At 39.2% G+C, this 15,967-nt stretch overlaps 1 protein-coding gene across 2 annotated transcripts in view; it reads left to right on the top strand.

Annotated features, from left to right (window-relative positions):
• kcnh2b (potassium voltage-gated channel, subfamily H (eag-related), member 2b) overlaps positions 1-15,967 on the top strand; it is a 374,402-nt gene that overhangs the window by 295,975 nt on the left and 62,460 nt on the right. For both annotated transcript variants that reach the window (XM_032503799.1, XM_032503800.1), the window contains 5 exons: positions 1,045-1,148; positions 2,761-2,899; positions 7,161-7,315; positions 9,712-9,806; positions 12,198-12,338. In XM_032503799.1, coding sequence (XP_032359690.1) covers positions 1,045-1,148; positions 2,761-2,899; positions 7,161-7,315; positions 9,712-9,806; positions 12,198-12,338 — 634 coding nt within the window. The remainder of the gene's footprint in view (positions 1-1,044; positions 1,149-2,760; positions 2,900-7,160; positions 7,316-9,711; positions 9,807-12,197; positions 12,339-15,967) is intronic.

The raw sequence follows: 15,967 nt of genomic DNA, 5'->3' as shown, positions 1-15,967 counted from the left end.
TTCAACAAACCCATGTCGAGTCTTTTTTTTTTTCATTTATGTCACAATCACACATGACAAAATTGCTTCATAGGGCTTTGCATCTATACAACATACAATCTAATACAAACCTTTGATTAGAGATGGTCTGATATTATATTTTGCTTCCTGATACCAAACTCGCGTATCGGCCGATACCGAGTACTGATCCGATACCAGTGGGTCATATGTATTTTTATGTTTTATACTACTATCCCTGTATGGATGGGATATGATTTCTATCTCTGCTGTCGGTCTGGCTCAGGTTAAACTCTCCAACAATGAACGCCACAGAACTTTCTTTTATTATCCCGTTTGACAGTCAGTTAGAACAGAAAAGAACATCAATAAACTACTTTAAAGTAGATTTTCTTTAGGGCTTTATTACGTGGTATCGGATCGGTGTATAACCTCCAGTACTTCCCGATACTGATACCAGCGTTTGAGGCAGTACAGGAGGCGATACCGGTACTGGTATCAGTCTCAGAACATCTCTACTTTTGAATTTTCAATTACTTTTCATTTTATTTCAGTTATGACTTTTCAATTCCATTTTAGTTACATTTGAGTTATTTTTCAAAGCGTATATACTGTTTTTCAGAAAAGTTTAGTTTTTATATATTTAGATTTGGTTTTACAGTAGTTTTAATTAGTATTTTTGTTGGGGCCAGGTAGAACGTCTCAGAAGTATGTCGCTACATAAATATTGAAAATACATGGTTGGAGAACAGACATGATGTTTGATTTTTTATCTACTTTAGCCATGGACTGTATATAAAGAATACCTCACACTTCCATCTCAAGTCAAGTCTCTTCAATTCTCTTTTCTTTTCTCTCTCCTCTCCTCTGCTCTCCTTTTCTCTCCTCCACTCTCCTCTCCTTTCCTCTCCTCTCCTCTCCTCTCATTTCCTCTCCTTTCCTCTCCTTTCCTCTCCTTTCCTCTCCTCTCCTCTCCTTTCCTCTCCTCTCCTCTCCTTTCCTCTCCTCTGCTCTCCTCTCCTTTCCTCTCCTTTCCTCTCCTCTCAGGAAGAGGTAGCCAAGCAGAACTGTGGTTACTCCTGCTCTCCTCTCAACGTGGTGGACCTCATAGTGGACATCATGTTCATCATTGACATCCTCATCAACTTCAGGTGAGACTTTAAATACTTTAGTATACAGTATAACAGTAGTAGTAGTGGTAGTAGTAGTAGAAGTAGTAGTAATACGTTGTTGTTATTTGTAGTAGAAACTGCTCCAGCTGTAGTAGCAGAATTATTCGTAAAAAAAAAAAAAAAATACTAAAATGCTGCAGGTCTAATTCCCAAACTCTGTGCTCTGTCCTCATGAAACACTGGTTGTAGAAGAAGAAACTCTGTTAGCATATTTGATAATAGGAATGGTTATTCAAAGAATATGGTACAAAGTGGTTTTCCCAGTTGTAGTTTATTGGTCATCAACTAATCCCCAATAGTCGACGAGTGGTCCAATATATGAAGGACATATACATCAGACCTGAATGCTCGCAGATTTAATGCCGTTTATGAATGTTATTTGTTCATTGAAAAACATCAATATCCGAGTGAGCTGTCATAAGGACTCCGATTATTAACATATTTCCCTCAGATGGCAATTGTAATTTAAAAAAAAACATATAAACGGTGCAAATATGGAGCTAGATTTGTTTCTTTATTAAATGCAAGAAAATAAATGTTATCACACTGATAGCAAAAAAAGCATTTTACGAGAGAAAAAATATATATATATAGCTAACGCTGGCTTGCTATTCAACCAACACTGGCGGTGAGGTGTGATAACGTTTTGTCTCAAACATTTTTTTTTCCTCTCAGATTATTTATTTTCTCGCAGGTAATAAAGAAACAGATCTAGCTCCGTATGCAAACAGATATTCAAAACGTAGCCTACTCACCACAATGAAACGCCATGATGAAAGGGCAAAAACTGAAACTATCCAACATCTAGGGTGCCATATAACTTACAGCACAACTGTACAGACCCACACTTTGTGTTTGTTTTTAGCCAATAGTGTAGTTTAGTGGTCATCAACTGCTCCCCAATAGTCAACAGTACATATATACATACTGTACATATGCATGCAATCAAACTTGAATGTCCGCCGATTTAATGAAGTTTATTTTGATGAAGTTTGTTAACTGAACAGATAACATGACCCTTGAGTTCACGATTTTAAGGATTTTTTTTATTTTTATTTTCGGGTTCACATGCAAGACAGTTCATAAAAGTTCCTGAAATATAAAAAAAATAATAAATCATTTTGCTGCGAAGTTTTGAAATTCATGTTAACCAACCTTCCCCCCCGTCTCGTCCCCAATCTGACCCATTCTCAGCTGGTCACCCTACCAACATCTGTGTGTCCCTGATAAAACTGACAGTTTGCTCGCTGCCGCTCCAGTCCTCGTTCCATCTCCTCATTTTGCACTCCTGGTTAGCGGAAAACATCCGCTCCATGTCAGCTGCTCTACCCACACCGCCCCCTGCTGCATATCTGATGGAGTCACATGCTGATACGTTGCCACTACTTTAATACTGAGTCAGGTCAAAATCTCAGATGACCAAATATTCAACAATAATGCACCACGTCAATTAGTAGTTCTGATGGTTGAATATTCAAATCGTCGATCATTCTGTGAAACCCCTAAACATTTGTAGTTGTTGTGTCAAAAGTATTAGAATAACAACTATTAAAGTCATTCATTTCAATGTAATCTGCATTCTTTCTGTCAGGACTACATATGTGAATGCTAATGATGAGGTGGTGAGCCACCCGGTGCGTATCGCCGTCCACTACTTCAAAGGCTGGTTCCTCATCGACATGGTGGCTGCTATTCCATTTGACCTGCTCATCTACCGCAGCGGAGAGGAGGTATGGCATGATGGAAGGAGACATGTTTTTTGTGGGGGGGGGGGGTTTGCACAATAAAATCAAGGCAACAGAAACACAACTTCTAGGGATAGGGCTGGGTATCCTCAAAAAGATTTAATGGATGATACCAACACTCTGACTTTGATACCAGTTACCTTTTTCCATGCTCATTTAAAAAACAAACACTTTAACAAAAACAAATTACAACATTACACATTATGACACAAATCTTTTTATTTATTTCTCAGCTCCTACTGCGTGAGCCCCGTCTCTGTGCAACGTAGTTTTTCTTGCGTGCCTCTGCAACATGTAGAATAGAAGAGAATGCCTTTATTGTCCTTATACATAAGTGCCGTACCTGTGCAAGGAGATTGAAACAACCCCTTTACACGAAATATAAAAATATAAAATGTATAGAACCTGAGTGAGTAGTGCAGAAGAAGTAAGGGGGAACGTGGTCCACAATTCCTGAAAGCAACTATATAAAATAGTAAGAAAGATAAAGGGTTTGTATACACATTATGCAAATAAATTAGTTATCGATGTATCAAAAGTCCTGAGTACTAGATATTACACAGTAATGAAATGGTTAAGTACTAAATAATAAATAAATATTGCACTGTAATTAAGCGAAACAGTTAAATATTAAATATTGCACGGAATGAAATTGCACAGAATTCCAGTGTCTTTTTAGGGATTATATACAGTATTTCACAGTGGGGGGGGGGGGGGTAGGCTGTGAAGTGAAGTCAGTGCATGTGTGAGTTCCGAGTGGTTATGGCTTTGGGAAGAAACTGTAATGTTAGACAGCCAATCAGCAGCATTATTAGATCTCGGTAGAAGTATGCTCCATGCTTATTGGCTCACTGACACCGATGACATTTACTCCTTTGATGAGGCCTCTCTCGATACTCGATACTGAGTAATTCGGTCGCTGCCTGTAAAGTATTGAAATCGGTTATTGGTACCCAGTCCTGATTTTAGCTATTATTAAAGTCCTGCAATCTACAAACTAAACACAGGTAAGCATGGAATTAAATAACAAGCCTGGCTACATGAAACAAAGGCATCAAATAAATTCAAAGTACAGTATATACCTAGATATAATGAATAAGTAAGTACAATTTATTTGCATAGCACTTTGAAAACACACAGTCACAAAGTGCTTCACACACACACATGCGCAATACATATGAGCAGATTATTAAGAACACATAGGGAGGATGATGTGTGGACGATGGTTGGCAGAGAAGGTGTAAGGGAGGACAAGACAAGTGCTAGGGACATGGAGAGAGAGAGAGAGAGAACAAGAGAGAATGTTGCGTTGACATCGCGTCTCTGCCAGTGTCTTATGTAATGGAATAAAGAGGAGACGAGAAAAGGAAAGGGACAACGAGGGAAAGGGAGGAGGGAGATAAGGAGCTGGCAGATAGGGAATAGGATGAAGAAAGAGAGAGGCAGGGCTGGTTTAGTTCTGTGTTTCATAATTTAATTGTCTCCAATGGGAAGTTGATTTGCAGCCAGCTGTGGTGGACCGTGTCTACCTTGCATCTTGCAATGCAGCGTACAAAATGCGAGTGAGAACATGAGTGAATTGTATTGAGAGAACATTGAATCCACAATTTAGAATTTTTTTTAAGTGATTTGTTAAGGTAAAATAACAAATGCGTCCAGCTTGTCCAGAGAATTCTGACTTTAAACTCAGAACTCAATCCCATTTTTTCATATGTGGCCCTAATGCTTTTCCGTGGAAATGTAATAGTAATGTAACATTTGAGTTTTTGACTGCTAGTAACCTGAAAACAAACTGTTTCAAGACGTACCTTGGAGTCTGATAAACTGTCATTTGTTGTTTTAGGTCCATCATTTCCCAATGTTTCCCAATAATGTCTTATGACGCTTTCTTGGAAAGAACTATGGCTGAGTATACAAATCCACCGCGCTCTACTCATCCACTGCTGTCTTTTTAAGACACTCAGTAGTGGACTCTACAGTTAGCAGTCAAGGGAGATTTCAGGCGATTATGCAACCATTGTCATTTTGTGTCATTGAAAGCTATATATTCTTACACAAGTAAGATTTGACACATTGCATTGTGTGATTGTTAGCAAAATGTGCTTAGTCAAGTCTATCAATTATTAAAATTATTAACCCTTGTGTTGTCTTCCCGTCAAAATTGAAAATTGAATTTGTTGATGGTTTTTATTGATTTTTTAAAAACTTTTTCTTACATTTTTGTCCCGTTTTTGGACATTTTAAACACTACGTAACACTTATTAACTTTATTTTTACAGTTATTTGGGGATTTATGGTCAATACATAAGGAAATTATACCTAATGTTTGAGTTAGAAAAGCAGAAATTAGGAATTATTTAGACTAAAATGAGAGGAATGGATGTTGATGGATAATCACAGACTGGAATATGTCAACTTTTACTCAATACTATTTCAAAACCACTTCAATTTTTTTTTCAAATGCTATAAAATTGAATAAGACACCGAAAAATTAGTGAAAGTAGAGATTTGTACTTGCCAAAGAGCGTTGGAATCAGTGGAATCAGTCATGTTATTTTGGGTAGTTAAGAAGAACATTGATATAGGAAAACGGGTCAATTTGACCCGAGGAAGACATGAGGGTTAAGGGTACTATATAGTGCATACATTTTACACATGTAATGCAGACATTCAATAATATCTATTTGGTACTATATGCTTTTGAAAAAAATCTCTATTGTTCAATCTCTATTGTTATAACAATAGAGATTTTCTTTGGAAAGCAAAGCTCCATCTATTTTTTCCGGGAAATTACCGTCATGTCAAATGAAGTGTTAACCATTTTTCACCATTTTTTGATAAACCAAAGGATTTATCAATAGAATGAGGAAAATAATCAGATTGAGGGGGTACTCCAACGATTTAGTGTTGGTTTCCATAAGGTTGAGGGACATAGAAGAGACAGTTTAAAAAAATGAATAGTCGTGGCAGGCTAGCTCAGTTGGTAGTGCAGGCGCACATACTGTCCATGTATATAGAGGTTTACTCCTGGACGCAGCGGCCGAGGGTGTGACTCCGACCTCGGCCCTTTGCTGCATGTCCTTTCCCTTCTCTCTCCCTTTTCATGCACAAAAAAATGATCTTAAAAATTAAATAAAGAGGCAGGAGAGGCTAAGATATCCTGACTTTAAGTATGAGTCAAGCCGCACAAATGTTGGATTCTACATGTCCCATAACGGGATAGCATCTTTCATTAGGGCGTCCTTGTCTCCCATGCCCAAACTTGAAATGCAGTATACAACAGAGGCAAATATGCAGTGATACACTATACACAGTATAGTTCAGACTCTGTGTAATTAGGTCCTATATTTTGCTGTATAATTGAAAAGTGAAGGGATGGAGTTGTTGGTTGGAGAATTTAAGTTAAGTGGCAGGTGGGTGTCTACAGAAAAAGGGTGGGAGTTAGAGGAAGAGGATGGGGAGGGAGGGTGTAACAGTTACACTGTAGGCTGCCTCAGACCCCTGAGGAAACTTCCCACATAATACTATAAGGATGAAAAGCGCTGAGGGCCGAGGACGATCACTCACACAGCAGCTCAGCCTAGGGTAATTCCATTGAGTAAGCAGTACTTGAAATGCATCTATAAGTAATGGGAAGCATGTAAGTAATTAAAACAGTTGTTATTTTTAGTGATTAAGCCACCCACCAAGACCAAAGAGATGAATGTGGAAACTCCCCAACATTGAAATACTGCCCGGGAAAAGCTTTGCCAAGGTTCACTTCATAGATGCTGTCCAGAAGGGGACACAGAGCCAAGAAAGTGGAGATTTTCCTCACCAGACAACTATTATTTACTACCAGGACACACACACACACACGCACAGAGCACTGGGCTCTCTGCCAGCACAGTAAGCGTCCTGTTCTTTATTTGTTGTATGGACATAAAGGGGAGCAGCTGAAGACAAGAGGGAGTACACAGCCCAAAGTAATGAAAGGAAGTCAGGATCAACCACGTCCACAGTGACTCCCATCGAGACAAGGCCATGGCTGCCCCACCTGTGTGTGTGTGTGTGTGTGTGTGTGTGTGTGTGTGTGTGTGTGTGTGTGTGTGTGTGTGTGTGTGTTGTGTGTGTGTTGTGTGTGTGTGAGAGCAGGTGGGAAAGCTGCAAGGAAAAATCAGAGCCAAGGGACTTTGTTTTCTGCCATGTTTAACAATACCATATCTCATTACCAATACCTATACTCTGTCTCTCCATCTCCCATCAGACCACCACTCTTATTGGTCTGCTGAAAACGGCTCGTCTCCTGCGATTGGTGCGTGTAGCCAGGAAGCTGGACCGCTACTCGGAGTACGGTGCCGCTGTCCTCTTCCTCCTCATGTGCACCTTCGCCCTCATCGCTCATTGGCTGGCCTGCATCTGGTACAATGCCCTGTCACTGTCCACTTACAGTCTCTGTGTGACTCTGCATACATCACAGCTGGTATCATATGGGTGCTAGTGCTAGTCACAGATCTTGATCTTCTCAACTTCAAAACAATGCTTAAAGGTCCCATGGCATGAAAATTTCACTTTATGAGGTTTTTTAACATTAATATGAGTTCCCCCAGCCTGCCTATGGTCCCCCAGTGGCTAGAAATGGTGATAGGTGTAAACTGAGCACTGGGTATCCTGCTCCGCCTTTGAGAAAATGAAAGCTCAGATGGGCCGATCTGGAATCTTGCCCCTTATGAGGTCATACTCCACCTTGCCTCCCCTCCCTCTTTAAAAGCTACAGACTCAAAATTGCCCATCCTAAGGAAAGCTCATTGTGGGACTGGCTCTAGTGGCTGGTATTCTGCACTAAGGCTGAATTTTAGGAAAGAGACTTCAGATACAGTATTAGGGGACCACTAAGGTCTATATAAAAGAGACTTCAGATACAGTATTAGGGGACAACTAAGGTCTATATAAAAGAGCTTCAGATACAGTATTAGGGGACCACTAAGGTCTATATTAAAGAGACTTCGGATACAGTATTAGGGGACAACTAAGGTCTATTTAAAAGAGACTTCAGATACAGTATTAGGGACCACTAAGGTCTATATAAAAGAGACTTCAGATACAGTATTAGGAGACCACTAAGGTTTATATAAAAGAGACTTCAGATACAGTATTAGGGGACCACTAAGGTCTATATAAAGAGACTTCAGATACAGTATTAGGGGACCACTAAGGTCTATATAAAACAGACTTCAGATACAGTATTAGGGACCTCTAAGGTCTATATAAAGAGACTTCAGATACAGTATTAGGGGACACTAAGGTCTATATAAAGAGACTTCAGATACAGTATTAGGGGACCACTAAGGTCTATATAAAAGAGACTTCGGATACAGTATTAGGGGACAACTAAGGTCTATTTAAAAGAGACTTCAGATACAGTATAGGGGACCACTAAGGTCTATATAAAAGAGACTTCAGATACAGTATTAGGAGACCACTAAGGTTTATATAAAAGAGACTTCAGATACAGTATTAGGGGACCACTAAGGTCTATATAAAAGAGACTTCAGATACAGTATTAGGGGACCACTAAGGTCTATATAAAACAGACTTCAGATACAGTATTAGGGGACCTCTAAGGTCTATATAAAAGAGACTTCAGTTACAGTATTAGGGGACCACTAAGGTCTATATAAAAGAGACTTCAGATACAGTATTAGGGGACCACTAAGGTCTATATAAAAGAGACTTCAGATACAGTATTAGGGGACCACTAAGGTCTATATAAAAGAGACTTAAGATACAGTATTAGGGGACCACTAAGGTCTATATAAAAGAGACTTCAGATACAGTATTAGGGGACCACTAAGGTCTATATAAAAGAGACTTCAGATACAGTATTAGGGGACCACTAAGGTCTATATTAAAGAGACTTCAGATACAGTATTAGGGGACCACTAAGGTCTATATAAAAGAGACTTCAGATACAGTATTAGGGGACCACTAAGGTCTATATAAAAGAGACTTCAGATACAGTATTAGGGGACAACTAAGGTCTATTTAAAAGAGACTTCAGATACAGTATTAGGGGACCACTAAGGTCTATATTAAAGAGACTTCAGATACAGTATTAGGGGACAACTAAGGTCTATTTAAAAGAGACTTCAGTTACAGTATTAGGGGACCACTAAGGTCTATATAAAAGAGACTTCAGATACAGTATTAGGGGACCACTAAGGTCTATATAAAAGAGACTTCAGATACAGTATTAGGGGACCACTAAGGTCTATATAAAAGAGACTTCAGATACAGTATTAGGGGACAACTAAGGTCTATTTAAAAGAGACTTCAGATACAGTATTAGGGGACCACTAAGGTCTATATAAAAGAGACTTCAGATACAGTATTAGGGGACCACTAAGGTCTATATTAAAGAGACTTCAGATACAGTATTAGGGGACCACTAAGGTCTATATAAAAGAGACTTCAGATACAGTATTAGGAGACCACTAAGGTTTATATAAAAGAGACTTCAGATACAGTTTTAGGGGCCACTAAGGTCTATATAAAAGTATCCCAAGAGCACCATGTCATGGGACCTTTAAAAAAAAATAGTTTTTTTTTTTTAGAGGTGTACTGTTTGTTCTCAAGTAAAAAAATTTTTTGACAAAAAGTCAAATTGTAGAATCTGAAACTGCAGAAAATGAGCATTGGAACAGTCTAAATTTTCTGAATCAATATGAAAAATTAATGTGTTCTATTTTTGGGCTAATTATTGCCAACATCAGTAATTATATACATACAATCATGTTGTAACTGTTTATCTTTTCCAGGTATGCCATCGGTAGCGTTGAGAGGAATGGTTCAATTGGCTGGCTCCACACGCTGGGGGACCAACTGGGAAAGCACTACAACAGCTCCGTCCTAGGTACTGAGAGGAAAGATCTTGTGTTACTGGTTAGAAATATTGCAGTGTTACTGTCTATACAGTACTGGTTAGCTCAGCTTTAAGCGAACCAAGGATTGCAAACTTGTCACATTTCGGTGAAACTGACCGTTGATGTGATTTGTGGAACTCCAATGATTTTTTGGGGGGGGAGATGGGGTCTGGGTTGGCATACTGTATACGTATTTTGCAAGAAATAGAACACATGCAATACAGCTTTGCTCTGCGCGTGTAATACCAAGCCGCTGGTTTTAGGGGGCGGGGTTGTGTAGTTTTTTAAGAAGATCTTTAGACAACATTTTAGCATTTTAGGCCTTACAACAGCTGAAAATAGGAAAGGGGAGAGAGACGGGGAATGACATGGTTGAAATTGAACCTTCGGCCGCTGTGGCAAAGACCGAACATCTGTACGTGTAGCACACACTCAACCAGTTGTGCGACCCAAGGACCACATGTGCTTGTTTGTGTGTGCGGTAAATCAATATCACATCGATATTCAACTTGGTATTTGGACGGCGAGACGCCGCCTGGATGCGCTCGAAAGATGTGTTTATGAAAATGCATCGCAGTGGCGATACAGATGTGCCTATGTGCATTCCATCACCATACATTCCTTTAATTTTAGTCTAAATAATTCCTAATTTTTGCTTTTCTAACTCAAACATTAGGTATACTTTCCTATAAATGAGTTTTATTGACAATAAATTCCAAAAATAACTGTAAAACTAAAGTGAATAATTTTGTGTTACGTAGTGTTAACTGTCAAAAAAATGACAAACATTGAAAAAAGGGACAAAAACGTAAGAAAAAGTTAAAATCATTGATTAAAAAGTCTCAACAAAAGTATTGAATTTAAATTTTGCCAGGAAGACAATACAAGGGTTTATCCTCTTTTCCGTGTCCTCCCTGGCTACTAGCAACTGCATGGAGGAGGGGTGGGGGTATCATGTGGATGCAACAGCAGTGTTGTTGTCATTACTTTGAATTCCTCATGGGGGCGACAGAAACTACGCGCTATACCTTTAAAACACAAACATCTGTATGGTCACCCAACAAACATCTGACACTGCTTTAAGGTTTTTCCATTTGGCCTTCTGGTGTGACAATCTAATGACTTGTTCATGTGAGTCAGCTGTTTGTTTCCCTCAATAGAGAATTCAGTCTGCTGTGTAGTTCATACACACTCTCTCTCTCTTTCTCTTACTCTCCTTATCCTGTAGCCTGTATCCCAGTAAGAAAGGTGGCAACACTATAGTTTTAACACCAAGGGTCCTATCTTGCACCCTGCTCTGCGCAAAGCCCAAAGTAAGTGTATTTGCTAGTTTAAGACCGACGCAGTTGTTAATTTCCCGTCCAGCGACGACGTTGTTTAAATAACAAATGCACCTGCGCCAATCGGTGTCTTACAGGGAGGTGTGTTCAGTTGTACTTTGGGCGTATTATCTTGAGGCAGCGGAAAATGATCCACAATAACCTGGTCTAATGTCAATAGTGCAGCATTTCATTGTTATTTTAACAGCACATTAGTAAAATGTGCCTAGGCTCGTGCACAGCGCGTTACACACAAAGGGACCAAAGCACCAAGTAAACATGTAAAAGATTTTTTTTTAAATGTAAATATTACAATGTGAAATAATATTATGGTATGATTGGCTTGCGCGTTTTCACCTCACGCACGAGCAGATCAGTTTCTTCTCCAGGAAATCTCTCCTTCCTCTTTTCATAATAGCAACGCGCCAAGGTCCAAACACGTCTGGCTTTTAAAGGGAATGGGAGATGACCCTGTGATTGGTTGATTGCATGTTACACGCAATTATGAAATGCAATGAAGCGCAATGAAAACCCTGTTGAAGCATGCGCCTGGCACACGGACCCTTTTATCTGCCGTTAAACTAGCAAAAGTGGATTTGAACATGCTCTAATCGCACCTGCACCTGGCGCCTCACGCCGTGCGCTTACATTGTTAAAAGATGGCCCTAGGTTGGGACTTTTTTTAACAGTTGTAGAAGGAGCTGCAACAGCACCCTACTTTCAGCATCTTAAACTTCCCTCTACACAGAATAGAGTAGAATAGTGTCAAACTACAATGGACAAATTCCCTGAACTGAGCAATAATATAAGTTTTTCCATATATACTCTTGCTAAAATGTACAGTAATTCCACATTTTAAAGAAAAAAATAAAATCCTCACAAGGGGCATGCCCCTGGATCCCCTCATCTTTGCCACTTTTTTTTTTTAACCCCATATGTTTGAACCAGGAAAATGTTTTTTTATATGATAAATTGTGGATTGATCATCCGTAATCATTTGTCGTTCTGCTAGGCAAAACAACGTTTTGAAATCTTTGCGTAACCTCTGAATATTCTCTCCAGGTTCGGGACCCTCCATCAAAGACAAGTACGTCACAGCTCTGTACTTCACCTTCAGCAGTCTGACCAGTGTGGGATTTGGAAACGTGTCCCCAAACACCAACTCTGAGAAGATCTTCTCCATCTGCGTCATGCTCATAGGATGTAAGTACCCATAGCATGCTAGAGGTAGCCAGGTGTTCCTTGGCGTCAGGCCTGAGTGAAAGGAAGTGTTTTAATAAAAATGTCACAGTATGTGAGAAATTGCTTAGTACGCTGGCAATGTACACTACCAGTCAAATGTTTGGGGTCACTTACAATTTTCCATTCCACTCCATTATAGACAGAATACCAGCTGATCTGAGTGGGTGGCTGATCTTTACTGTAATATCTACATTGCCCATTATCAGCATCCATTCATTCCATGTTCTAAAGGCACATTCTGTTTACTGACCTGATATCATTTTTAAAAAAATAACTAGAAAAATATTGGAGAACCCATTTACAGTTATGTAAGCACTTGATGTAATCTGAAAACTGCTGCCCTGGGTAAAAAAACAATGCAACTAATCTCAGCTGGTATTCTGTCTATAATGGAGAGCAATGGAAATTTCTAAGTGACCCCATACATGTAACCGGTAGATTACGTGATACGTACTGAAAGAAAGCGATGAGGACACCAGATGTCACATCAGATTGAATCGGATGACCGAAGCGTCTCTCTTTCTCTGCTCCACTTTCTTTACTCACCCAGTCAGTTTTCCAAACATTTGGCAGAGAAAAGTTCAAAGAAGTAAACCCAGTAGGCTACTGTATGCATTCTAGTAACCTTTGGTTTAACAAATAGTGACAAAAAGTAATTTGCAAATGGATTTTACTTAGAAAATGGCTGAATTTCAGTCAAGCCATTACACATTACACAACCTGATTTCTGGGAATATTCTTTGTGGTAAACCAGTTCAACAAGGATTACTTTACAGCAGATAGTGCTAATTAGAGCATTTTAAATAACTAAAATTGTTTTTTGTTTTTTTTCTTATATATTTTATTTCCGACAGTAGCTGGACAAAGCCATAACTCATATTTTCTGAAACCAAATCGCTTAATGATTTATTCATAAAATGCATCAGCCGAGATTGTAATATCTCTTTGCATGCTTATCAACTCAATTTCCTCTCTACAGACTACAGAGTAATTATGTCAGCAGGTTGGTAGAGCCCTGGACCTCACTGATCAGGCCAACCACAGGATGTGACAAGGAATATGATGTTTGAGGGCCCTATCTTGTACCTGAACAAAACAAAGCTTGACGCAAGTGTCTTTGCTAGTTTAAGATGATGCAGTCATAGCAAACCGCAAATGTACTTAAAAAATCAATACTATTCAAATCAGATTTTTTTATAAAGGGGTTGGCTAACGTTAGCTAACCTCCCTCTTCTCATGTCACGTCTGATTAACAATAAGTGACGGGAGTGAGAAACACAAGGCGTTGTAAGCTAACGTTATGTACCGACTAACATTAGTACGGGGGGAGTGACAGGTTGTGTTGCTCCCCCCTGATTTTAAACTTTAAAATTAACATCTACCGAGCCTTAATGCTTATGTTATCAATAGTTAGCTCATTCTGGTTTCCTAACTGCATCGCAAGGTATATTAGCTTAGCTGAGAGCTTCATGGAGACAGTTAAAGCTAATGTTAGCTGCCCTACAGCTGTCAGAGTTAGCTTAGCTGGGTGCTTCATGGAGACAGCTAAAGTTAATGTTAACTTCCCTACAGCTGTTAGTTAGCTTTGACTTAATATATTAACGCTAACTCCTAACAGCTGTAGTCTCAGTAACTTGACAATCTGTAATAAAAAAGGTTGCTTGTAAATCACATTCAATGCCGTAACAGTATTGTTACTTGCTTACTTACTTACTTGCTAGCTAGTTTATGTCGAATTGTTTTTGGCTGTGCTTAACCAACATGATGTCATTGTGCTAACCGAGCACCGTTAGCCTCTACAAAAACTGCTTTAAGACACTTGTTAGATGATGTTTTATTACAAAGTTCTCTGTCGATTTGTGTTTGTCGCTGCATTCTCGTGGTGGAAAATAATGTAAACAGAGAGTGGCGTGCCAGAAAGGTAGTGCCCCAGAATGTAGCTCCCCTTCAAGGCCAGGCTAATGTTGGAAGTCCCTCTAGTGGACAGAACGTGTAGCAACAACCACATGCTTATAGTTTCAATTCAATTTAATTTTATTCATAGTATCAAATCATAACAAAAGTTATCTCGAGACACTTTACAGAAAGTGTAGGTCTAGACCACACACTATAATTTACAAGGACCCAACAATTCTAGTAATTCAATAGTGGCATTGACAATGAATACGCCTGAGTAGTGTAGTACATATTTATAACATGCTGCATATGAACATTACATATTCTCATATTATTCAAATATTAATAACAAATTATATTTGAATTGTATTATAGAGGAAGACTGACAGCTCTACTGTGCGCCCGTTGGTGTCCTGGTCTTAAAGGGAGGTGTGTTCAGGTGCATTCTTGGCATATTGCTATCTTGAGGCAGCGGAAAGTGATCGTGCCATTGACCAAAAAAAGCTGGTCTAAAGGCAATAGCATTTCATTGTTAGCATTAGTAAAAAGCGCCTAGACTAGGAAAGCACAGCCGCATGCAAAATATTAAAAATAAAAATATTACAATGTGAAATAGTGTTGCTGTATGATCTGCTCGCGCGCTTTCACCTCACGCACGAGTAGATCAGTTTCTTCTCCTCTTCTCCTTCCTGCTCAGCAAATCTGGTATCATAATAGCATTGTGCCAAGATCCAAACGCACCTGGCTGTTAAAGGATATGGGAGATCTGATTGGTTTAAAAACCCACCTATGATTAATCAAGACACTAAGTAAAACCCTTTTGAACCTGGCGCACGGACCATTTTTTCCGCTATTAAACTAAAGTTTGTTCGTACACGCCCTAAACGCACCTACACCAGGTGCTTCACGCCATGCGCTTAGATTGTTAAAATAGGGCCCTAAAAATACTTCTCAGTCTAAAAAGTTACCAGAAACTAGTAACTGCTCGTTTATAGAACACATTATTTTGTGCTGGAATTAGGCTGAATAGTACTGTGGTTACAGTTATCCAAGGGTAAAACCAAAGACTTGGAAAAACTTATTCAACAAGGGCTTTTTTGTGTCTCCTCCAGACAGTTTGACATTTGCTTGGCCAGACAATGACCTGAGGCTTGTAAAATATCCATTACTAAAGTACAATATCCTGTTGCGTCAAAATGGAAATGTACTATGAAATTACCATGAGAATTATAAAAGTTATTCATATTCAGTTAGCGATCAATTGTGTCCTTTGTGTGTGACACACACATGCAAACACGCACACACACACACACACACACACACACACACACACAGACAGCCGTTTTGGTGGGTGATGTAGACAGCGATGGGAGCTGACAGAGGTTCAGAGGTTAGCAGGATCCAACTTGACAACAGGACAAAACAGAGAGGCTCATGAAGGATGTGACAGAAAACACTTTGTCCTCTACAGACAAAACCCTTTTAGATCAGTCAAACTCTGTTCTCCAGAGGACTGACCTCATGCACACAACAGTTGTATAAACGGAATTATTCTTTAGTCATAGGACCAATGTCTCTCACTCAAACAATGTCTTTAAATGGTGCAGACCCATTGTATTAATTAGTACATTAAATGTAAATGGACTGCATTTTTATAGAGCTTTTCTAGTCTTAACAACTATTCAAAGCACTTG

This window comes from Etheostoma spectabile, chromosome 22 (assembly GCF_008692095.1).
Source record: "Etheostoma spectabile isolate EspeVRDwgs_2016 chromosome 22, UIUC_Espe_1.0, whole genome shotgun sequence".
In the NCBI taxonomy this organism is placed as follows: Eukaryota; Metazoa; Chordata; class Actinopteri; order Perciformes; family Percidae; genus Etheostoma; species Etheostoma spectabile.
The sequence above is the reverse complement of the archived record's forward strand: the minus strand, read 5'-3'. Positions and strand labels throughout refer to the sequence as shown.